General features: G+C 40.7%; 2 protein-coding genes across 6 annotated transcripts in view; one reads left to right on the top strand and one right to left on the bottom strand.

Moving 5' to 3' along the window:
- si:ch211-67e16.4 (MKL/myocardin-like protein 2) overlaps nucleotides 1-592 on the top strand; it is a 12,817-nt gene extending 12,225 nt beyond the window's left edge. For all 4 annotated transcript variants that reach the window (XM_025903510.1, XM_013264697.3, XM_025903511.1 and 1 more), the window contains exon 10: nucleotides 1-592. This exon is cut by the window's left edge and continues 785 nt beyond it. The gene's annotated coding sequence lies outside the window, so the exon portion shown is untranslated.
- Nucleotides 593-869: 277 nt separating this feature from the next.
- fer1l6 (fer-1 like family member 6) overlaps nucleotides 870-22,975 on the bottom strand; it is a 69,873-nt gene continuing 47,767 nt past the window's right edge. The window contains exons 23-44 of one of the 2 annotated variants that reach the window (XM_025903509.1): nucleotides 22,841-22,948; nucleotides 22,662-22,724; nucleotides 22,456-22,554; nucleotides 19,661-19,886; nucleotides 18,920-19,068; nucleotides 18,708-18,830; nucleotides 18,566-18,608; nucleotides 15,687-15,731; nucleotides 15,097-15,188; nucleotides 14,830-14,958; nucleotides 14,594-14,737; nucleotides 12,162-12,289; nucleotides 11,917-12,087; nucleotides 11,526-11,680; nucleotides 10,978-11,120; nucleotides 10,675-10,763; nucleotides 10,474-10,572; nucleotides 7,908-8,028; nucleotides 7,680-7,800; nucleotides 3,200-3,357; nucleotides 3,005-3,105; nucleotides 870-1,382 (exon numbers count right to left, since the gene is read on the bottom strand). In XM_025903509.1, the coding sequence (XP_025759294.1) occupies nucleotides 1,202-1,382; nucleotides 3,005-3,105; nucleotides 3,200-3,357; nucleotides 7,680-7,800; nucleotides 7,908-8,028; nucleotides 10,474-10,572; nucleotides 10,675-10,763; nucleotides 10,978-11,120; nucleotides 11,526-11,680; nucleotides 11,917-12,087; nucleotides 12,162-12,289; nucleotides 14,594-14,737; nucleotides 14,830-14,958; nucleotides 15,097-15,188; nucleotides 15,687-15,731; nucleotides 18,566-18,608; nucleotides 18,708-18,830; nucleotides 18,920-19,068; nucleotides 19,661-19,886; nucleotides 22,456-22,554; nucleotides 22,662-22,724; nucleotides 22,841-22,948 (2,688 nt within the window). In that variant the 3' untranslated portion in view covers nucleotides 870-1,201. The remainder of the gene's footprint in view (nucleotides 1,383-3,004; nucleotides 3,106-3,199; nucleotides 3,358-7,679; nucleotides 7,801-7,907; nucleotides 8,029-10,473; nucleotides 10,573-10,674; nucleotides 10,764-10,977; nucleotides 11,121-11,525; nucleotides 11,681-11,916; nucleotides 12,088-12,161; nucleotides 12,290-14,593; nucleotides 14,738-14,829; nucleotides 14,959-15,096; nucleotides 15,189-15,686; nucleotides 15,732-18,565; nucleotides 18,609-18,707; nucleotides 18,831-18,919; nucleotides 19,069-19,660; nucleotides 19,887-22,455; nucleotides 22,555-22,661; nucleotides 22,725-22,840; nucleotides 22,949-22,975) is intronic. The other variant, XM_019353013.2, reaches the window with a different exon arrangement.

Genomic DNA, 22,975 nt, shown 5'->3' on the forward strand with positions numbered 1-22,975 from the left:
AACTAATGATTAAATGCAAAGTGGTGTATAAATGCCAAAAGGTGAGTGCAGAAGAAACATTTAGGCCTAGGCCTATTGCAGCATAACTAAGAGGACTCAGGGTCACCTGATCCAACCCTGAATATGTGCTTTATCTAAACTGAAAGTTTGAAGCCTAATCTTGAAAGTAGAGATAGTGTCTGTCTCCTGAATCCAAACTGGAAGCTGGTTCCACAGAAGAGTTTCTTGAAAGCTGAAGGCTGAATCCCATTCTTCTATTAAATATCCTATACATTTTAAGACTGAGGACAATAACCTTGTTTCATCTGAATTTAGAAACAGGAAATTGGAGGTTATCCACGTCTTTAATTACTTTAAGACATTCCTGTAGTTTAACTAATTGGTGTGTGTTATCTGGCTTCATGGACACATAAAGCTGAGTTTCATGTGCATAGTGAAAATGTATGATATGTCTTCTAATGATATCGCCTAGGTTAAGCATATACATAACTTAAACAGAAGTGGTCCCTATTTATATGGACAAACTGGAGCCTGTTAGATATGATTCCAACCACTACAGCACAGTACTTTTAATACCTAAAGCATGCTCTTATCACTGTAATAATATTATATGGTCAACAGTACTGAAGCTTTAGTTAATGGTAGGACTTCAAAGACATGTAAAGTAATTACAGAAGTTAACTGAAAGATCAATCGAAGAAAAAGTGTAAGTAAGTATCAGCTGGTTTTGAAAGCAGCTCTGTGTAATGGTACATCTGCAGGATGGTTATGAATAAGTATTGTGATGATAATGTGTTTGTACTCTGCCTTTGCTTATATATTACTGAATGATACGTGCCTGATAAATGAAGGTATGAAATCCAGACATGTTACTGACTCACATTTATTTATTATGGTTAAACAAATTTTGTAGATTTTGTTTTGCATTTCCATCATCTTAAAATGTTAAAATGTTAACTTTCACTGGTTAGTAACATTTGGAAAAAATTCATTCAGACACAAAACTAATTAAAAGGAAATGGCCAGCCTTAATTCTTTTTATTCCCATTGATGTAAATGACTGTTTTAAAAAGTGAGACCAAACATCTACACAACTTCAATATTCAAAAACATGGAGACTTGGGACTCTTCACTGTAAAAGCATTTCATCATTTGGAATAGCTGTTTAGAACTGCAGTATACACATACATTGTTTATTCGTTTAGCCGCTGATAATCTTGTTAGAGATGGCTCCGGGTAGTGTGTAGAAGAGCAGGGCAAGGAACAGCGCTGTGATCAGCAGAATGATGCCGATGATGATGTACTTCTTGTAGCTTCGCCACACCAAGTGAAAGAAACATTTGAAAGGGTTAACAAACCACGAGAAGGAGGTGTCTGGACGACTGTGGAAAAGAGAGGAGAAAAGCAAATTAACTGGTTTAGTTCATTACAGATTCTTACAGACTGAGATGATTATGATGCTTTAGCAACCCTGAATGTGTCACCTGGGAAAGTGTCTAATGCTACCACATTAAAAACATGATTCCAGAAATCATATAGTATATCCAGGGGCTTGTATTTCAATGCATCGTCCATGACAGTTCATTGTCCTTTTCCTCATCAGTCTTTCTTGCACTGCTTGGCCCCTTTTCCAATGCCTTTCTGACCTTATTTGCTGACTAAACTTGGCTGCTACGCAAGTTTCAATGTTCAGAGAAACAACATGGAATTGGCCAGTAGAGTTTGATGGTGTGGAAGCCCTTCATGAACAGGACTGTTCTGCCCTGTGTTAGCTACTCACAATGAGTACCTGCTGTTATCTGCCAGGTGTGAATCGCGTAAAGTAATGAGGCTTTCCAGCTTTTTATTCTTTAAACTGGTTATTAGATGCCTCAGCCTTTGTGATGCTGACTGGTTCTTGTTTTGGGAGGTTTGCTGTGGTTTCCACCAGTCACTTTGTGTTGGTAGTGTGTGACACCTCTTTCTACCAAAGTTCCTCTGGTATTGTGCAGTCTCTGGTCTGGGTGGGTCTGCCCGTGGGTTATTGTTCTCTTGTAAATGAGATTACACCTGGATTGATCTTTGGGGAACAGGCCATGTATTCTCTCTCTATCTATGTGTGCATTGATCAACAGATAGATATAGCTCGACTTCAGGTTGGGGGGTTGACTCTTGACCAGGGCATCTGTATCCAGTAAGGATCCCCAGGCTAGCGCCACCCTTTATAACCGAACCTATCTCGAATATGAGTGAAAAGACAGATAAGTGAAGCCATAACGGCACAGACGTCGTCACGTGTTGAAGAACCAGGACACACTAATGAGAAGTGGAACAAGAGGGCATAAGTGGGCAAGGGATGAGAACAGCACTGTTGGAATGCTGCTATGCAGGTAACCCAGCTGAAGGGGCTACATGAAGAGGATGTGGGACCTATGGACTCTTCGACACCCAACATCTGTACTGACAGTGAAACAACTAGTAGCAGTGTTCCAACATGCAGAAGATCAATGAGGTACAGGCATGGAACACCATAACCAGGTGGCTGGCATAGTATAAAGAACACCTGTGTCAAGTATGACCTGGAAGTCCTGATACCAAAATGCCATGACTGAGCTAAGATCCTGTGGGATACAGACGGGTACATCTGGTGATACCTTACCAACCAGACATAGCTGTGGTGGACAAGCAGTGGAAGAAGGTCATAGTGATACATGTAGCTATACCAAGTGGTAGCAACATCAACATTTTTAAACCACTTTAGGACATAGATACAGTAAGGCTGATTCCTTAACTGGTCATAGTTTGTTAGGTGAGAAGCCTCAAAATACAGTAATATTCTGTTTCATTTGTACATATGTAATATGAACTAGTACTTTGACTCACAAATATTGTTATTGTAAATGTGTAAATATGTAAAATATAACTCAAATTTACAGAAATGTCCCTGTATTCTTTTGAGGTATTTTCCGTACATAAATTAATTTTATTCTGACAGATAAACAGAGCCTTGTGTGGTTATGTTTACTTTGGTTTTGGTAGTGGCTCTGGCTCCTTGCGGGCACGGCCAACAGGATTTTTCTCCGACTCCTCAGCTGTCACAAGATGGAACTCTGCTTCCACTTTCCCCTGGAGGAAGATCGATTGTTTGGTGATCTGTATTTGCCTGACTTTATTTTTATATTTGTTTATACACTGCATGTGTGTGTTACTGTGTACTTACGGTCAACTCTCCTGACTTTGTGAAGGGCCACCAGCCTCGTGCTCTCTTCTGCTGAAAGATGGAGATTCTCTCAGTCCCATCTGTCAGCATCTCCGCCTTACACGACTTGGCTGTTTTAGCTCCCCGAGTAAATCCATGGAGGTCTAATTCTAGTGTGCCTGCAGACACACAGTCAGTCAGGTACACTGCCATGTTTTTTGCAGCCAACACCAGATTTCGTGGTAGTGTGCAGTGTTAGGTTATCAGCTCATGCGAACAAGTTTGAAAAACCACACTTGGAGGCTTCTCATTCATTAAAAATCAGCTGCTGCCTCTGCTTGGCCATCTGAATCTCTTTTGTCAAGTTATTTTTGCCTTCATTCAAGTCATGCACATTTTCTCTCAAGTATTCGTCCTGGCTCTCCAATGCGATTCCTAATACGTTCTGCCATTAAAGATTGTCTCAGAAGGTTTGTAATACCTGCTCAATATTTTGTCACGATCCTGGGTCTTCTGACCAAGCGTTTTGAGTTTTAGTTTATTTTCATGTTTATTGTTTATGTTTAAGGTCATTTGCTTATTAGTTCCCCCTTGTGTTTTCAACCTCTGTTAAGTCTCCCTTGCCCTTCATGTGTTTCATGTCTGTGTGTCTTACATTGTCAAGTTCATGCTCTCATGTCTGCGTCTCATTATGTTTCCTGTTTTATTTTGAAGAGGTCCTGTGTTCTGTGTTTAGTTTTACTCTCCCCTTGTGACATCGTCATGTTCATGTGTGTCAGCTGTTTCCCCATGTGTTTCCATTTCCCTCATTATCCTTCTGTGTGTATTTAGTCAGTGTGTTTTCAGTCATTCCTGGTCAGGTTGTCTGTGTTTTCATGTCGTGTCTCCAGGCATCCACGCCAGTTCTCCATGTTTAAGGTTTCTTCATGTTTTAGTTTTAGTTCACACAGTTTAGGTTATTGTTTAGTTTCACCCATGCACTTTGTTTGTATTTATTTTGCCAGCCTTAATAAACTGCTCGTTTTCTGTTAATCCACGTCACGTTTCACATTCTGTTTCGTTTCTGCATTTGAGTCCTTTTTTCGCAACACATACAGTCTGCCTCTGCAAACTGTGACAATGTCCTTTTCTATGTCTTCATGTTTCTTCTGTTTTCAGTGCTTTAAACATTTAGCACCATCTTCAGGTTTTGGGCGGTATTAGCATTGTTAATAGTTAGCAGGAGTAGTCTTCCTGAATTTCTGCTGTTTCCTGTCCTCCACAGGAATGATTCAAGTAGGGTGACCAACCGTCCTCTTTTCCCCGGACATGTCCACTTTTCACATTCTGTCCGGGGGGAATTTTAAGATTGATCAAAATGTCCGTGTTTTCCTACAGAGGACGCATGTGTATGACGTCATCCCTGAACTGCTGCTTTGTGAGCGCTTGTTCTGTGCTCACAGACGGGACAGACAGCGCACAGCTACGCGCCTAAGGATGTTTAAAAGATCCCAAAGTGCAAGTGCATCTTTTCAGACGAACTGCAGAAGAAATTTGCCTCGTACCGACCCAGTACTGGTAATTTTTGTTATGCAGATGAGGCATTATTTCTGTACCATTATTTAATTCCAGACGCTTTTAAGTTGGGTTTTTTTTGCACTTGTTGACTTGTAGAAGCCTATATGACTTTTTTGATTTCACAATTCATTAACCGCACAGAGAAGGCATCGTTTAAATATGTTAAATATGTTTCTTTAAGCAAGTTCTTCATGACCGAGCCAAGTGTCCTCTTTTTTGGAAATCAAAATATGGTCACCCTAGATTCAAGCATACTCCTTATTCTATGCCATTATAGCAGCATTTTCCTGAACACAGTGCAGTAACACTTTCTATTCTTCACTGATCGCAAAACTAAAGGTGCATCTGGGCACATCCCAGAGACATTGAGCTGTTAGCCATTAGCATGCGTCTGTACTACCTGCCCCAGGAATTCTCGCATGTTATCGCGATAACAGTGTATGCCCCCCGTCATCCAATGCGGATGCAGCCTGTGACTCTCTCCACTCTGTGGTCAGCAGACTGCAAACGCATCTCTGAGAGCCCTTTTTTAACATCAGGGGTCTGAACGCTGCCCACCTTCACCCAGTATGTGACATGCCCCACCAGAGACAATAAAACACTGGACTTACTGTATGCCAACGCAAAAGAGGCATACAACTGTATGCCTCTCCCTCCCCTGGAAAGATCTGATCACAACCTGGTGCACCTTGTTCCCGAACCCTTAGTGCACAGGGAGCCACCAGCCACCCGCACAGTGCAGAGGTGGTTGGAGGACAGCGAGGTTCTAGAAGATTGTTTTGAGTCTACTGTGTTTGAGGTGCTTTGTGATGACCACGGGGAGGACATTGACAGCCTTGTGACCTGCATTACGGACTACGTTAACTTCTGTGTGGATAACACCGTACCCACCAGGACTGTGCGGTGCTTCTCCAACAACAAACCTTGGATTGCTCCAGAAATAAAAGCTGTCCTCAAGCAGAAGAGGAGGGCCTTCAAATCCAAAGACAAAGAGGAGTTGAAAAGGGTGCAGAGAGAGCTGAGGGGACTGATAAGGAAAGGGAAGGACAGCTACAGGCAGAAGATGGAGAACCAGCTTCAGCAGAACAATGTTAGCGAAGTCTGGAGAGGCCTCAGAACCATCTCAGGCCACAAACATAAGAACTCTCTGCCTGGGAGGGATGTGAGGTGGGCAAATGAACTGAATCATTTCTTTAACAGGTTTGATTCATCCAGGATGAAGTCTTCCACATCGGCTGCAGACTCACCCACCCCCACTGCTGCTGTTCCACCTCTGACACCTCAGACACTTCACACCTCCTCTATTCACCATACTCACTACTCTCAACCATCCAGGTTAGGAGGGAACTGAGGAGGATTAAAGATTAATGGCATCAGTTCAAGGGTTGTCAGGTCCTGCACAGATCAACTGTGTGGGGTGATGGAGCACATCTCCAACCTGAGCCTGAGCTGGGGACGGTTCCACAGCTCTGGAAAACCTCTTGTGTGGTACCCGTGCCAAAGACTTCATGTGTCAAGGCCGGTGGCTTTGACATCCCACCTGATGAAGACCCTGGAGCGGCTGGTCCTGGCTCAGCTTCGGCGCCTTGTGAGCTCGTCACTGGACCCACTTCAGTTTGCCTACCAGCCTGGCATTGGAGCGGATGATGCCGTCATTCACCTCCTACATCGTTCCCTCGCTCACCTGGAGACCGCTGGGAGCACTGTGAGAATCATGTTCTTTGATTTCTCCAGTGCCTTCAACACTATTCTTCCCACGGTCCTGAAGGCCAGGCAAGAACTCTGGAGTGGACCATCACCTCACTACATGAATACTGGACTACCTCACCGACCGACCACAGTATGTGAGGACTCAGGGCTGTGTGTCGGACAGGGTCGTCTGCAGTACGGGGGCCCCACAGGGAACGGTTCTGGCTCCGTTCCTCTTCACCATCTACACTGCAGACTTCTCCCACAACTCCACCCAGTGCTTCCTGCAGAAGTTCTCTGATGACTCTGCAATAGTCGGCCTCATCACTGATGGGGACGACAAGGAGTACAGAGGACTGACTCAAGACTTTGTGGACTGGTGCCAGCTGAACTACCTCCAGATCAACACTGGACAAACCAAGGAGCTGGTGGTAGACTTCCGCAGGCACAAGCATCCTCCACTGCAACCACTGAACATCCAAGTTACGGACATTGAGGCTGTGGACAGCTACAGGTACCTTCATCTGAACAAAAAACCGGACTGTACTCACAATTCAGGTGCTCTCTACAGAAAAGGGCAGAGCAGACTGTACCTGTGTGTGCACCATTCACTCCAAAAGACTTAGGTCTTTTGGAGTGAATGGTGGCTAATACACCATGGTAGCCTTCGCCTAGTCTCCCTGATGTGTAATATTACCAAGTGCAATTTTTCTGATGCAATATAGTATTTTATTCTGTTTTGTATAGTATGTTATTCTATTTTATCTTATTCTATTCTGTTTTTTTCTTAGTTTTGGTGCTCTTAACTTTGTACTGTCTTCTTTCTGCCATGACCAAATTTCCCACGTGTGGAAATAATAAAGGGTTATCTTATCTTCAGCCTTCTGTCGGCCATCAGCAGCCCCAGGCCTTAACACAGGCTGTATTCTCTACTGTCTTGCAACTTTCACACTTTAGCAAGCTCTCAGCTATGTCATCTAACAGTGGTCCAGAAGCCTTATTCAGGCTCTTCTCTCTCCTGTCTTGCAACTTTCAGCCTTTTCGCAGCCTTGAGCCTTAATGCAGGCTCTTCTCTCTTGTCTTCTTCTCTCTTATCTGTCTAATAACCAGTCCATTTAGCATAGTGAAGTCAAACTCAGGACCTTTTTGGTGGCGGAACAGTGCTAACCACTGCATCACCTCAGTTTTATGTTCATCAGTAAAATATGTGTGTATAATTGCCTCTCCATGTGAATAGGCACTTGTGCATACCCACCTAGAAAGTCGTCAGAGGAGAGTGTCTCAAAGTCCCAGACCTGCAGAATGAGGATAGCAGGAATCTTCTGCTCTGTTTTATCTAGAGAGAAAATACTCTCTCTTTTCCTCACCACCACTACCTGTGAGAGGTAAAGTTGGTAACGATGTGATTCTGTAGCAGCTATTTTATCTACATCAGGCTGGGAGCTGGAACTCCTAGGACCAAAGATCACACAAATATGAGTACCTTCTCAGCAGGCATGTAGCTGAAGGGGAACACGAAGCGCCAGTTGAAGTTTCCTTCTCCAGTCAGAGAGTTGTAATGCACATCAGTTTCTTGTCGGTCATCTTCTAAACCTTTCAGCCAGCTACAGACAAAGGGAATGACAGTAGATTTGGTAAGGTGAGCGATTTTCTAGCAGTGCTTTTTTACATAAAGGTTTAGCTAGCTAGTTTAGCTTTAGGGGCTGCAAGGCACTAACGTGTTGACGCCGTGCAGCCCTTGCACGGGGCAATCCGCGTCAACTCGCTAACAGAGATATGCCATATATTCAATGTGCCGTTCAATACATATATATTGAACGGCACATGTGGGTACTGTGAGGGGTCTGAAAAATGCTTTTGCCATGATGTAATCTGTAATTTCCACAAAGTATGCTGATCAGTGTAATTTTCAATGATTGAACTGTAGTAGAGACGAGCAAACATATTGGTAGATCTGAGAAGAGAGAACTTTTGTTATGAAAATGATTTTAATCTTTTACACATGATTGCATTTGAGCTTATTAAAGAGCTGTGGCTCCTGGTCAAGTGAAGGTCAGAAACTCTTGGCAGGCGTTAAGGATCAGCCAATATACGGTGAGGAGGACAGGAGCTCTGAAAGGAATTGCAACACACCTGCTTACATGACATATGCCTGGAGTTATATCCTTATATCCTTATATTCTTTAGAGCTAAGAGTTAAGTTTGTATCATTTATCACTTATATCCTTTTGAGTAAGTCTTAAGTTCATTTATGTTCAGTTTGAGTAAGTTTCCTTCATGGTTTGAGTGTGACATTTAGCCTAGAAATCACACAGAGTTCAGCTGTGTATGTGCACAGGCCTTATGTCTGGCTAAGACGAGAGGTGTGAGGTGAGCCGGAGTGCAGACGAGGTCATGACACATACTTAGCATACACTGGAGACACACACATACACACCATAATAGATCTATTTTGGTAAGTAAGAAGTGAAGATGTGTTTTTGCTGCAAATGTAGAATTGTGCCGAGGTACTATCGAGAGGAGAAATATTTTACTGCTATTATTTGCTGCTACTTTTATAATCATCATTACCATTTCATGATTGAGGGTGATGTTGCTTTCGCAGATGCATTCAGATGTTCAAATATATTGGTATTATATTAGCCTTTATTACAGGTCCAAGAAGAACCACTTTAAACGGTTGAGTTGAATCTATAATTTAAATGTTTTTAATGCTTCTATGATCTCAGTGTTTCTGTGTAGAGGGCAGAGACAGGAAAATACACTCTGTGCCAAAATGAGACAGGAAACGCGTCTGCAGAGCATGTTTTTGCAGAAGTGAAACTGAAGCCAGAGTTTAAGTGCAAGTCAAAGAGTAGGGTGTTTATTATGCATTTATTGCGGATTAAGCCTTAAGTAGTTGTGGTAGATTGAAACAGTTGTTTATATATTTTACATATAAGTCAAGATCATTACACACAGGATGGCCTGAGCCTGGTTGGTTGCTTAAGTTGAGGTCAACTAAGGTTCAGAAAGTAGATGCAAACTCAGCACGTACAGACAGACAAATAGTGAGAGAGGTCATGACACGTACGCAGTACACAGCACGCACGCGCCCCCGCACGTGTACGCACACACACATACACACCATAGTAGATCTATTTTGGTAGGGCAGAAGTGAAGATGTATTTTTGCTGCAAATGCAGAATTGTGCCGACGTACTTAGAGGAAGTGCAACAGATGTCCTAGGAGATAAAGCGACAGCGAAGACGAGCTGAGGGGAAGCACCGACCCGAAGACAATGTTCTTTAAAACTATGTTAAAGGTTGTTGACGGAACATTTGTGGTTTTGAGTTGACGTATGCTTTGTTTAAATCTGCCTAGCAACAGAAAAGGGGGCTGTACTATCTTAACCCTATAAAACTGTTGTCTGAGTATGGTAAAGACAGTTCAACACTGATTGGGTTGTCGAACTCACACATGTGTTCATTAAAATGCCGTCTAAATTGCACACGCCTGGATCTGTGGTTATTTATGGATTCCTTCTCTCAACATTGAACCTTAACAGTACTTAGAGGAAGTGCAACTGAGGTTGAGACAAGAAGGCGTACGTGGGGCGACACCGGGATGGAGATGAGACGTAATGTTCTTTAAACTATGTTAAAGTTCACGGAACATTTTGTGGTTTAAGTGACGTAAGCTGTACTTTGTCTATTTTTGCAAAAGAGGGGGCTTTGTTATTGTACCCATATAAAACCTTTGTCTAATTGTTGTAAGTTCAGTTCGATTGCTGACTTTGCCCAGCTTCGGACTCCACGCGTGTAATCAATAAATCTTTGCTTCGATCACATCTTCTGGACCAGAGTTGTTATTTGCTTGTGAGCCCTCCGTACTCCTTTTCTCCAACTTTTGAACCTTAACAACTGCAATACTTTTTGTGGCTACTAAGGAATCAGCCAAGTTTACACAACAGAAAGCAAATGTCACTTTAGTTTTGGAATTATTATTTCCAAAGCTAAAAACATATTTATTATGCCAAAAAATACCAGGAACAAATAGATTTTTTTTACCCCTTGATGTAAATATCACTGAACTGTTGACCAGTGAGGAAGTGGCTGTCCTCCAAAATGACATCCTCTGTGTTCCAGATGATAATACGCAGCTCGTATCTGAATAAATACATCTGAGTTTGAATGACCGCATTCCAAAACAACATTGACAGACATTGTTTTATTACGTTTTTGAGGTCATCAGCAGTTTGTAAGTCTCACCCTTTTGGTTTTCGAGGTGAAATGGCCACTGGAGGTCCTGGATGTGGCAGGTCCATTGGAAACATGTCTACCCACATCTGGACCTGACCCTACACATGCACACAAATGTAGGCAGTTAATGAAAGAAAACTTTTCATACAATTGGTGTTAAATGAAGTACAGGCCAATAAATTTACTTTACCATATTAAAATAAGCATTTTTAATTGGACATTTGGGCAAGACCCAGAAAACCCAGAAAGCTTAGAGGTTGTAAATGCATGAATAACGATTATTTTTTACCAGGATACTAAACTCAAACATACCTGGTCCATTCCAGGCCGGGCCTTATTAAACAGAGTTCTGGTCTCAATGTGCTCTGGTATCAGTGTGCATCCTACACCTGGGATCTCAGCCCAGCGGTGTAGGATCTTCAGTGACAAGTGTTCATAGGACTCCACTGGCTCGTCTGAGAGATACACAAGACAATGACAAATCAGACTCCTATATATATTTTCTAGCTCCAGCATATTTTCTTGATCTATACTATCTTTCCCCACAGTGACCAAGTGTTGGATCATAGGGATCGTGTGATTGTTGGTGTTCTCTCTATTGCATCACCTGGAAATACTAAAACTGAAATGACATGTACAGCTACTGATGGGGATATTTATTACTTATGCAACTGTACTCACATTGTATTGTACTTACATTTTATATAGCCCTTCCTACTCATACTGACAGCACAAAGTGCTTTAGACTACAAAGATGGAATTGCACCTGATTAAAAGGTATCACATGGATTCATGCAGTAAATGTCTGAAAACTTTTTTTTTTTAAATCATGCAACTGATCTAGAATGCCCTATATCTACCTTCATGCATGAAGAGCGTCTTGCCAGTGAAAACTTTATCTGACACAATGATGCGCCCTGGACTGAAGTGAGGACCGTCCAAACCACTCTCTCTGCACATCTTTGCCAACAGCTCTGATGGCTTCAAACAGTCTCTCCAGGCATTGTAACCCTCACTGATAGACAACATGGAAGGAACAGTAAATACTTTAGTGCAATGGATTCATAGAATGCAGAGTTGTAGATGGATATAGATGCCTGGAATTTCTACTCCTCCAGTTGAATTTGGTAGTTTAATGTAATAGAAAAAAAAGTAATGTAACTATGAGGTAGGATGGTAATTTATTGAAGTGACCAAATGGAATAAATAACTTGGACTTTGATCTGAAAGAGTTCAAATGTCCAGGCTTACAGACTGTACTCAGCAGGGAGTCCACAGGTGCCTCTGTGTTTGCTGTAATATCGGTTCTCAAGGTCAATGCAGGTCTCTCCAATCAGATCGTCCCCTCCCACCAGGTCGTGGTCATAGATGAGCACTGACAGCAGAGACTCCTGAGGAAGTGTTGCCTGCATCTCAAAAGATCTGGAAGAAGGAGAAGAGAAGGAGTCATATTTAAAATGTGAGACTATTCCTGAGAAGTTTTACCAATTATTTACCTTCCAAAAACAGGGTTTAGCTGTTTAGGAATGTAGTTGTCTCTGTCTTTGATTTCATTTTTGCCAAGTCGTAGAACAATGTACGGGTCCGCCTTCCCATCCGGGTCAGCTGGGTGCAGGTTAGAGGCCTGGAAAGACAAGGGTTATCATAAAAGAACTCACAAACAAGTACTAAAAGTAGTACCATTAAGGACACTATTTGTAAATTATTATGTTTAATTTTTTTAAAAAACCTTCCATTATAAAATATGCTATAGTTCAAGATGTCTGCTGCTTATTCTTATTATTTCAGCTGCTCCTTTTAGAGGTCACCAAAGCATCATCTGCCTCACTGGGGCACCTGCTGGTACCTCCTGGTGGTGGTTTTAACTTTCGGTACTACTAACAACAAAAACAGGCAAGTATAAGAGATGTTAATGGACAAGAAGGAGAGAGTATAGTCCTCCTTTAGGTAACGAGGGACTGGGAATCAGGGATCCTCGCGTCCTCGCTGTGGTGTTTGCAGTTGGGCTTTTGTGGTTGTCAAGTGTTGCAGTGCTTGTTTGGGCTGTAAGGACAGCCTATATTAGAGTACTGGTTGCTTGCAAAAAGCTGCAGTTTGAAATGTGATTAGGTGCTTTGCTACAGCTTTTAATGAACTTGGTGCTGAATGCTATTTGACCTCTGAATATGAGAACAGATGGGTTTAACAAATGTGGTGACAGTTTTAATGAAGGTACTTTTGTGTAATACGAGTTTTTATCACAGAGTGGTGCAGCTAGTCAATGAGCCTAAAGGAACAGAGGTCCTAATGTGATTGGTCACTTTCAAAACAGTGACACCACAGGCTCTGTGATGGACAGGTTCAGTGTTAAATGGAGCTAGGCCGCGGGAGTAACATAAGCGCTGTTTTAAACTGCATTTGTTTGAAAAATGAAGCAGAATTCACCTTTGAGAACAGAGCTGCCTGTGAGAGCCTGAATCTCCTGCATCGCTCGCACAGCAGGCACTCACATGTGCGATGGCTTCTTTGAAAACTCAGGCTGCCGAGTTCTCCAGGTTGTTAAATTTACTTCAGGGGAATACAATTGTGTGGCAATCAGAGATTGGCAGTCTGATTACTTTTTTTCAAGTAACAAGTAAAGTAAGGGATTACTACTGCAAAAAAGTAATTAGATTACTGTTACTTTCCTGTAAGCACGCTGCGTTACTAAACCGTGATTTTGTGTCTCATGACAGTGACGTACGCGTGTGCGACGTCCGTGCCAACAACAGACGTGTGCAGATCAACAATGGATAACATGGAGTGATGGAGAGAGTACGACCATGCAGCATTTAAAGCGTGGAAGTAATCACATTACTTTGAGTTTGATTCTGTAAAAAGTGACACAAACATTACCGTCCGCTGTGCACTCTGCGTGGGAAGAAAACTTCTTTCTACGGCAAAAAATTAAACTTCAAATCTGAGCGAGCAGCGAGCACGCCGTCACGGGAATGTGACACAGAGAAACCCCCGGATCCCCCCACTGACATGACCGCTGTGGGCAAACCTCCACCCGCCCCACTCCTGCTGAACAGGTGACAATAGATTTAAGAGCTGCTGAATGTTTGATTTTATTTATTTTCTGCTGTGTTTTACTTGCTTCTATTTGAAAGAGTGTAAACACAAAACATGATTTTATTTTATGTGCTGGAATATGCAGCAAATATGTTTAAATGTTAAAAACATTTCTTCAAGTCAAAGACAGTTGCATAGAATTTAATTTTTGCTTGATGCAATGTGCATAAAGGTAAAATATTAAAACTGATAAAACAAGTTTTAAAAAGAGACTTTTTCATTTGATTACATTTTGAATGATGGATTATGCAGAAAAATAGAATTGGGCTGAAAGGTCTGTTGCTTTATTACGTATTCAGGTTGTGTATCATATTTTTAAAAGGTAACTAAGTAACTAATTAATTTTGAAAATAAGTAATCAGTAAAGTAACGGGAATACTTTCTTGGAGAAGTAATCAGTAATTAGTAACTAATTACTATTTTCAAGTAACTTGACCAACACTGGTGGAAATGATAATGATAATAATTTGCTTGTCATTATGTTTTTTCTTGCATGCGACTTTTGACATAATTAAATCTGCCAGAAGCACTTTGAGAGCTAAGGCAGACGTATAACTACACATTCAGGAAGTGCTGTCAATTAGGTCCGCACAGAAAGGATCTAGAGCAGTTTAAACCTCTAACGTTGGTGTTAGGCGATGTACTAACTACTGTATCACGTCAATTTCACTAAATGCTGCTTTTTTTGTTTCTCAGTACAATGGAAAACTATTCTACAACTTTCAAGTAAAACATTGTTCTCTGGAGGTGACATTTTAACAGTATTTAGTTTAAGTATGTAAGTTTTAATTCCAAAGAGAACTCAGCAGAAAATTCCTCTGTGAGCAGGACTCACACAGACAATGTAAACCCGTATGAGAACTTGGACTGGGCTGTTGGGAGGGATTCCTCTGTTGACTCTGAAGCTCCCAGTGTCTGTTGCTTCATCCCAGTCCTCCTCCTTCTCCTCCTCAGCGAGCTTATAGAGGCAGAATCGACCCTAAGAGACAGCATGAAGATTTATGTGTAGATATGCTAGTTGTTAAGCAGTACGGAAGTAGTACCCACAAAGAACATTACAAAGTATCTCACCTTAAATTTTCCAACAAACCTCTCCTCATTTGATCCCTCTTCCTCACTGGCTTTCCCTCGGAACAACTCATATGTTTTCACCCAGTCATCAAAGGGCCCAAACTCTGACTCCAACTCCTTGTTGTACAGCTGCAGAGCCAAGATCAGAGTAACTCAAGCTTTTCTTTCTAGCATACGGTGCCCCTTTTATTCTTTGGTTGGATAGTAAAACCATAACCGGGCCCGGTAAACCTGTACAAGAATTGTATCATCTCTGAAAAAAATTACCTTGAGTGTAGCTAATTTGGTATGGGGACTGATGCTGGTTCCCTTTCCTTTGTGTTGCCTCTTCTTCTTATCTCCATCAGACTGGCTGCTGACTGATGAAAAAGACAAGGCATATTTTCAGCTGTGAAAACTAAAGGTCCAAACACAGCAGATATCATATTTAAAATGTGACTACAGTATTTAACAGCAGGTAACAAAGTAAGCCACCGAGTTTAGTTAAGAAGTGCCATACCCTGAGCTCAGAACTGTCCTATTCACCAGAAGCAACAGTTCAAAAGTTGTCTGTTATTTAACGACATTTGCAGTCATTCTCTTGCAGGGCTTTTCAGAAGAACTTGTCACATCTTTCAAATGCTGCCATCTAAGACATCCAGTCATACCAATCAGATCATGCAGTGAGAGGACCAGATCCACTAACATCATAAACTACCCAAAACAGAGCTGCTATAACCTGTCTGCAGGATCGGAGCACCAAAACCAGACAGTTCCCAGAACCTCAACTCCCAGAAAGTAAAAATGACCCTCAATGACACGGCGTTTTATCTTTTTTCAAATCTTTTTGTCTCTTTTTTTGCGATCTTAATCCTTACCCAAAGATTCTATTCCATCGCTGAGCAAGCTGTGGTACGACAAAGCTGCAATGCACAACAGTGTGTGTGGGTCAGTGGGGAAAAAAGGGGTTATTATTTCTAAAACCAGTGTGTACCAATTGATATTTCCCAATTTCATGATTTTTAGGTTATCGCAGAAAACAATACTTTGACACCAAGTTTTTGACAAATATTATCATTTATTTTTCTCTTTTTATGTTATTATTAATTTGTCGTAAACAACATGTTTTTATTATTTTTTATGAATGCTAACAATTGTCTGCATTAGCACATTTCTGCTTTTGTGACCAAAGGCTTACAGATGTATTTGTCTGCTGATATAGAACAGGATATAGGATGTTATCCAATATACAGTAATAGAAAATTAATAAACTGTCCTAAAATGACCTATTGCTTTCCTTTGGCCTCTCTGTTGTAACCATAAAAAAGAGAAAAAGTATCACAAATCGATCCCCGTCTCATGGCTTAAGCTGGAATGTGAACAGTTCTCAGCGTCATCTGCTGGGAGAACTTAGCTAACGCTAATACAAAGATGAGCTTCTGGCCCTGAACCACAGGCAGGAAGACTGTTGGATTATGTGAAAATGATCATCCAACAAAGTCTTCCATTATAATTTGAACAGTGTGAGGAACTGTAGTATATGTAAATGGAGTTGATTGATTGTCATGCTAGGTGTGCTAGGCCCAGTTTATGGGGCTTACTGTGTTGCATTTTTTGAAGCAGAGTCTGTCCACTAGTGACTTGAGGTGGAGTTGCTGTGTTGAACGCCCACCCACTGGACATAACTGCACTTGCACTGCACTTTTTACATTGCCTGGCTGCTCCAGTTTTAATGATTTCTGCTATTGGTTTTATCATAACTGGCCGCTCATTAAATTAAACTAAATAAACACTGCTATATTTAAAAAGGCACGCAGTTTAAAATCTAACAGCATTCTGTAGTTAATGTGATAGTAACAATGGCATTTCATTCAGTTGGTTAAAAAAAGGTTTATTTGAGGCTCCATGTGCACACAAATCCCCTGCTGGTCATGACAAGTATTTCTGATGGCTTGACTGTCTTACAGCAGTGTCAGCAGCTTAACTGCAGTTCACACTTTTCATTGTTTTTAACATTTTGTTTCACTTCAGCTCTTTGTATGGTATAACGTCGCTTCATGGCTGGCTCACAGACCAACAACATTACAAACAAGAGTGGCCCACAGACCGATTGTAGCACATACTGCTTCAAGACGGTAGGATGGGATGGGTAGTTGGGGAAAAAAGAGGAGAAAAAAAACATGTCAGATCACCATCCAGTCAACAATACAGTGGTGAAGATTTGGAAGTGTACCAGGAATCCTGAGTTTGGTTTTTGGAAGATCTTACCATGGCAGATACACAGCCCAGAGAAGCTCTGTGGTCTCAGATACAGGAAGCAAAAAAGATGAAGACGAAGTCGTACTTTTGCGTTATATATGGGTTCATTATCAGTCAACAGATCTCAGTGATTCAATGAGTTTAATTGGTTTAACCTCAAATTAAATAAATAAATAAATTCAGGACATTAAAAACTACTATTTAATGCTCTAAATGAAAGTATAGAAAACATTAATTTAATGTCACCCATGAAACAAGGTATCATTACTCTGTTACCTAAACCTGGTAAAGACAAGAGCCTAACCATCCTCTCTGAGACTGATTTGAGAAGATGTAAGGTATTACTGGCAGATATTATGTCAAAATTCTCACTAACTGCTGAGCGTTGGGTCTTGGCATGATGGAGGCACAGATGGTGCATTGCGAGCAGCTGGAGAAACTGCTGGACTAGGCATGACGTCAAACAGAGGTGTTGGTAAACCTTCTCACTTGGTCTGGTTCCTCGCCTGCACCACTGCTCCCTACCCAAAATATTTACTTTCCCAAGTGGACCATTTGCTATAATGGTCTACTTTATAGTCATATTTTATTAGAACTTGTAGGATTTTTGAGGTATTACAAATTAAAATTGAGATTAAACTTGAAACGGAGTAACCAGGCTAGTTCCATGACTCCATCTCAAGTCACCACTGTGCAGACTCTGGCTCCAAAAATGCAACATGGTAGCACCTATAAACTGAAAATTTTGGCTTCAATTTTGTGGGAGGAAATGGAGCTGTGTTCTTCATTTTTTATATAGTCATTGGTCCAGACACCTGTAATAGTGGGTCAAAAATACTCTGGGAGTAGTTAGAGGCTATTTTGTGCACATTATTCAGTTTACACAAGGCACATTTCTGAAATTGTTCCTCATCTATATTAGGGTAAAGATCCTACAATATTCCAGGGAAAACCTGAACACTCAGATGATCCACTATGAGCAAGTACTTAGCAACAATGGGGTGGAAAAACTCTTCAACAGGAAGGAAGCACTGATAGAACAAGCCTTTGGGAGGGGCAGCTCTGTTCTGCGACCAGTTGGGGTGAGGGGAAAGAGAAGACAGCAGAGGGAGACAGGACAAAAGGCACACTATGGGAGAGAGACAGTTTAATAATTACTGATGCTGATGTAAACATCCACAAGTTGTCTGTAAACACGTGCAAAGTGAAAAGAGTGATCAAGCCCCAACTATAAGCTTTATCAAAAACAAGTTTTATGCAAAATCTTAAAAGTAGAGAGGATACCAGTATCCTGAATCCAAACTGGGAGAGAGGAGAGGGATCTTATAAGACTGATTGAGTTTTTCCCCAATTTGATGATTTCAGATTTTTAAATTTTCCAAAATTTTGGAAAGTGTGTCACTCACACCTGGCAAAATAGGGAGCCAGTCCTCTTATGCTGACCCTTGACCCTGAACAAAACACAAGCAGCTGCTCAAAAAGCACTGATCATATGTACCTTTGGAGACCTCGGAAAATGGAGAGTTGTCCCGTCGTTTGATCTGGAACATAATCAAGGAAGAGTATGTTCACGTCACATTTTAAAATGACTTAAATAATTGTTTGATATTTTTAGAAAACAGCCCAGCAATCTTAGATACCTCTCTCTCGACTGAGGCGTAGTATTTGGACCACCAGTCGATGACACTCTCAGCTGATTCATCTGCGATAGTCCGCTTCCTGCGTTTGGTGGAACGGCTACGAGTGGACTTTGCCCTGCTCTCCTGGATTTAAAACATATATACACATTTGAAAAATCTATAGAAAGCAGTTTATGTGACTGACAGAAAAAGGTTTTATTGTGTGAACTAACTGTCAACTTTTTCTTCCTGGCTTCTTGCTTAGGAATGGGTGGAGCAGGTGGTGGAGCGGGTGGTAGGGGTTCATCCTCTACAGTGATCCGGAAATCTTGGTTAGCCAGTGCTACAGCCGAACTAGTCTCTGGAGAATCCTGTGACTGTCCTGGTGGACAAGAGGCAGCTTTTAGGATGCTGTCATGTGAACCTACTATTGAAAATATCCTCAAAAGAAAATCTTTGTGGAAGGAATATGTAAGAGGGAATAGGACAAACGGCACATTGACACATCAGGTAATTCAGTCTGTCTAGGTTGACCAAAGAAGGGTATTTCTAATACGTGAACCACAGTCTTTAATTGTTCTTTAACTAAATATGAATTATATAATTATCCCAAGCAAATTGGTAATCTTAGCACTTTGAGTTCTTATGCGTGCTTTGTACAATAATGGTCAGTTCTACAGGAAAATGTAGTGGCTGCTTTTGACCCACTACAGCCATCGGTGAAAATAACTGCAATGTCAATTGTTTTTTTTGGTTTTTTTACCTCTTTGTAGGTTCTTTGTAGATTTTGTGGTTCATTTATATTCTTTTTAGTACTTTTGTGTCAAGTGATCTTTTCCACGGTCTGAACAAAATATCATCCTCTGCAAGACTGCCATTGTTCTCCATAATGCATAAGCATCATAACTAGTTGATATAATATGCATGTTGTAACAAATAATTATGTAATGAACAAATACACACACTAGCATTACCCTCAGCACTGTGTAGCTCTAATGTCATGGTAGGTCCAGGGGTGCTGATGTCTTTGGGTGGTTTGTGTGTCCGTATGGGTGCAGGAAGGGCTGGAAGTGGAATTGGTTTGAAAGCTTTGAGGTTGTTGATGATGTGGTTCCCAACAAGAGTGCTGCGACCAAAAGCACGCCAGTCAACAACAGTGATACTGAGAGGAGGATGGAGATGTTCATTTTCTGGTAACTCCTACAGAACAGTAACAGAGTACAGGTTTTTAAGTTGTACACAGTTCATGGTTTTGTTTTTCACAAATTCAGTAAATGCAGAAATAGGTCAGTATTTCCTCATCACAGTTGATTCAGTTCAATTTATAGACCACAAGTCACACCACCTGTCACCTCGAGGCACTTTATATTGGTAAATTGGTATATTGGTAATACCCTTCAACAATAGAGAGAAAACTCGAACAGTCCTGTCCTGTCTCTGGGTCCAGGGTTTTGACAGGTTTCTTCTAGTTTTGTGTTTTCAACCTTTACATTATGGTTCTTTATTCTGTTGAAATTTAACCTTCTGTGTATGATGTTAGTCTTACTTTCCATGTGCTTATTTCAAATGCTTGCTCATAGGGGATCGTTTGATTGTTGGGGTTTTCGATCTGTTATTGTGCAGTTTCTTACCTTAGAATATAAAGTGCCTTGAGGAGATTATTGTTAAATAAATAATGTAAATAAAACTGAATTGAATTGAATTTCTTGTATTTCTGCCTTTAATTCCTTGCTTAGTTGACGACAGCTTTGTTAAGCCCCTTTTGGATTCTGCTCCTCCAACCTCGTCTCTTATTTTCTGTTTCTGAGCTACTTCAGCGTTAACCCTGGGTTTTCTGTACTAAAGTTTTCTAATAATGTCTACTCTCTTTGTTTCCCAAATGAGCATAGAGTAATAAATAAATAATATAGATTTTTAGACACAACTTTGAGACACTTTTAATATAGTAAGCAGACTGTGTCAGGAAAAATGAAGCAATTATGAACAGATCCAGATGGCATGAGTTGGGAAATGAATGGAGCTTATTATTATTATTATTATTATTATTATTATTAGCCATGGATGTAGCTACATTAAGGGCTACATATACAGCAGGTCATATTAGTCATACAGCCCTATCATGTGGAAATGATCACAGATATGTGAGAATGTATGGTTACTCTGTAACCATGGTTCTCTGAGTGAGAGACTCCTCACGCCTACATATTCAATATGTACGGGATGAGTACAGATCAAATAATCACGGGTTTCAGGTCGCACAGCTGTTTTATAGGTAAGCTGTGGGGCGTGGCCAGGCCAGCCAGAGTGTCTTAAAGAAGTATCCACATGCGATGACCGAGGGGGGTCCTACCCCATACATATGGAATATGTAACGGGGTGGAGAGATCTCGATATAACAGAGAATATGTTTAATAAGAACATGGTGGTGTCTGCAGAAGACAAGTTGATTTCCATTTTTTATGAAGTCTTGAATTTGTCCTGATGCAGCAGTGAATTTGGAAATTCTTGTGTTTTCTAGGATGAAATAATTTCAAAAAGTTGCAGCCATAAAACGTGAAAATGATCATGGATTCACTTGAAGACAGCTTGAACATGAATATAGGGCTAATAATTTATGACAGTTGATAACAGCTTGGTTGTTATTTTCTTAGATATGGGTAAATGTTCCCATAGTGTATATGTAGTATTTCTCTTTTAGTTTTTGCAAGACTTTAAAGACTTTAAAGGGTCTTGGTCATGTGTTAAATAAAGAAATCTTGTGGAATTCTGTGATAGAAATTAAACTCGTTTTGTGTCAAAAGTAGCCGTGAGATCGAGTAGAACTAAGACTGAAAGTGTTTCTAAATGACTGTTCATGTCGTTGATCACTTTTTTGAAGTATGTCTGGTTCTGAAATGGTTACGTATCACAAGTACAGTCAGTTGATTATTAACTATTCATTCAGTTATATATTTTTTTTCCAAATATTTTGGAAAATTATTACATTATTATTATTACATTACTACATTAATTTTTCTTGAGTAGTTGTCTGATTTTACCACATTTCAGAGAAAAATGCCAGTCTCTAAAGAGCTGTTGATGGTTACTAAATGAAATAACTTTATCAAATTTTGTTCTAATTTTAGAAAAAATGTTACAGAAAAAACGTTTGTATGGTACAGGTCTGCACTTGAGGCCTGGGCCATGGGTCCTCTTTGTGAATGGACATGACCACGACTTCCTCAGAACTGAAGAAGGAATCTGTCAGAAGTTAATTCTCCTGGCTTTGGTACAGGTCACAAGCTTGACCTTCCAGCTGATCTACTTTCTGACTGTGGCGTTGGTAGCAGCACTGTGTCTGGGTCTCACCTGTGTTTACTGTGAAGGTAGTAATGCATGCTAACTATTACCTAACAAAATTACAGAGTTATTAAAAAGATAAAGTAAGCAGTGAGTAAAACAATATGATTGCAAATGGACAGCAGTCGACCAGATCATGTTGTGTAGTAATAACGTCAAACAGGAAGGAGTCAGTTTTGTATCTTGTGCTATATTTGCTGATATAAATTGAGACACTTTAACCCATACTACACTGTATTGTATAAAATGGATCTAATTCCAAAATAGTTTACTGAATAATACTGAAAGTTTGAACTTCAATCACATCTTGATTGTTTGAAAATCATTGATGCAAAAATACAAAAAATCGGTCACTGTCATGAAAATCAGTACCAGCCCTCAGTATTGTCTGGGCTCCAGTTTCAAAATGTTAGGAATCTGTTTGTCTTACCAGCTCTATGGCATCAACAAGTGTGGTGAAGTTTGGGTTGGACTTGTACTTCTGAATAACAGAAGAGCGTAACGTTTTACCTGCACACTCTATAATGACCTGGAGAAAGACAGATATTAATTAAGCATATTGTGATCCTGGACAACAGCATATCAGGTCCTAGACTCTGAGAGAACACAGATACATTGTAAAGGGTGTGTCTGTACCTGTGGCCTGTCCACAGACAGAAGTTGGACTTTCTTCAGTTCCCTCAGACCCCAAAATAATACCTATTGAAAAAAAAATACAGTTTTTATATATTTATTTATTTTGGGTGAGTGGTGAGAAAAATGATGGGGTTACTAGTCTCAAATCCGGACACGTGCACATATTCATGTACTCAAACCTCTAGTCTGTAGGTGCTGAGGACAGGCCTGATATATGCAGGAACCGTGTAGATGCCTCCATCTTGTTCCTCTAAGTCTGGCAGACTCTGCTGTTCAGAATTTGGGATCTACACAATCATAATAAGATAAGAGTT

Source organism: Oreochromis niloticus, linkage group LG16 (assembly GCF_001858045.2).
Source record: "Oreochromis niloticus isolate F11D_XX linkage group LG16, O_niloticus_UMD_NMBU, whole genome shotgun sequence".
In the NCBI taxonomy this organism is placed as follows: Eukaryota; Metazoa; Chordata; class Actinopteri; order Cichliformes; family Cichlidae; genus Oreochromis; species Oreochromis niloticus.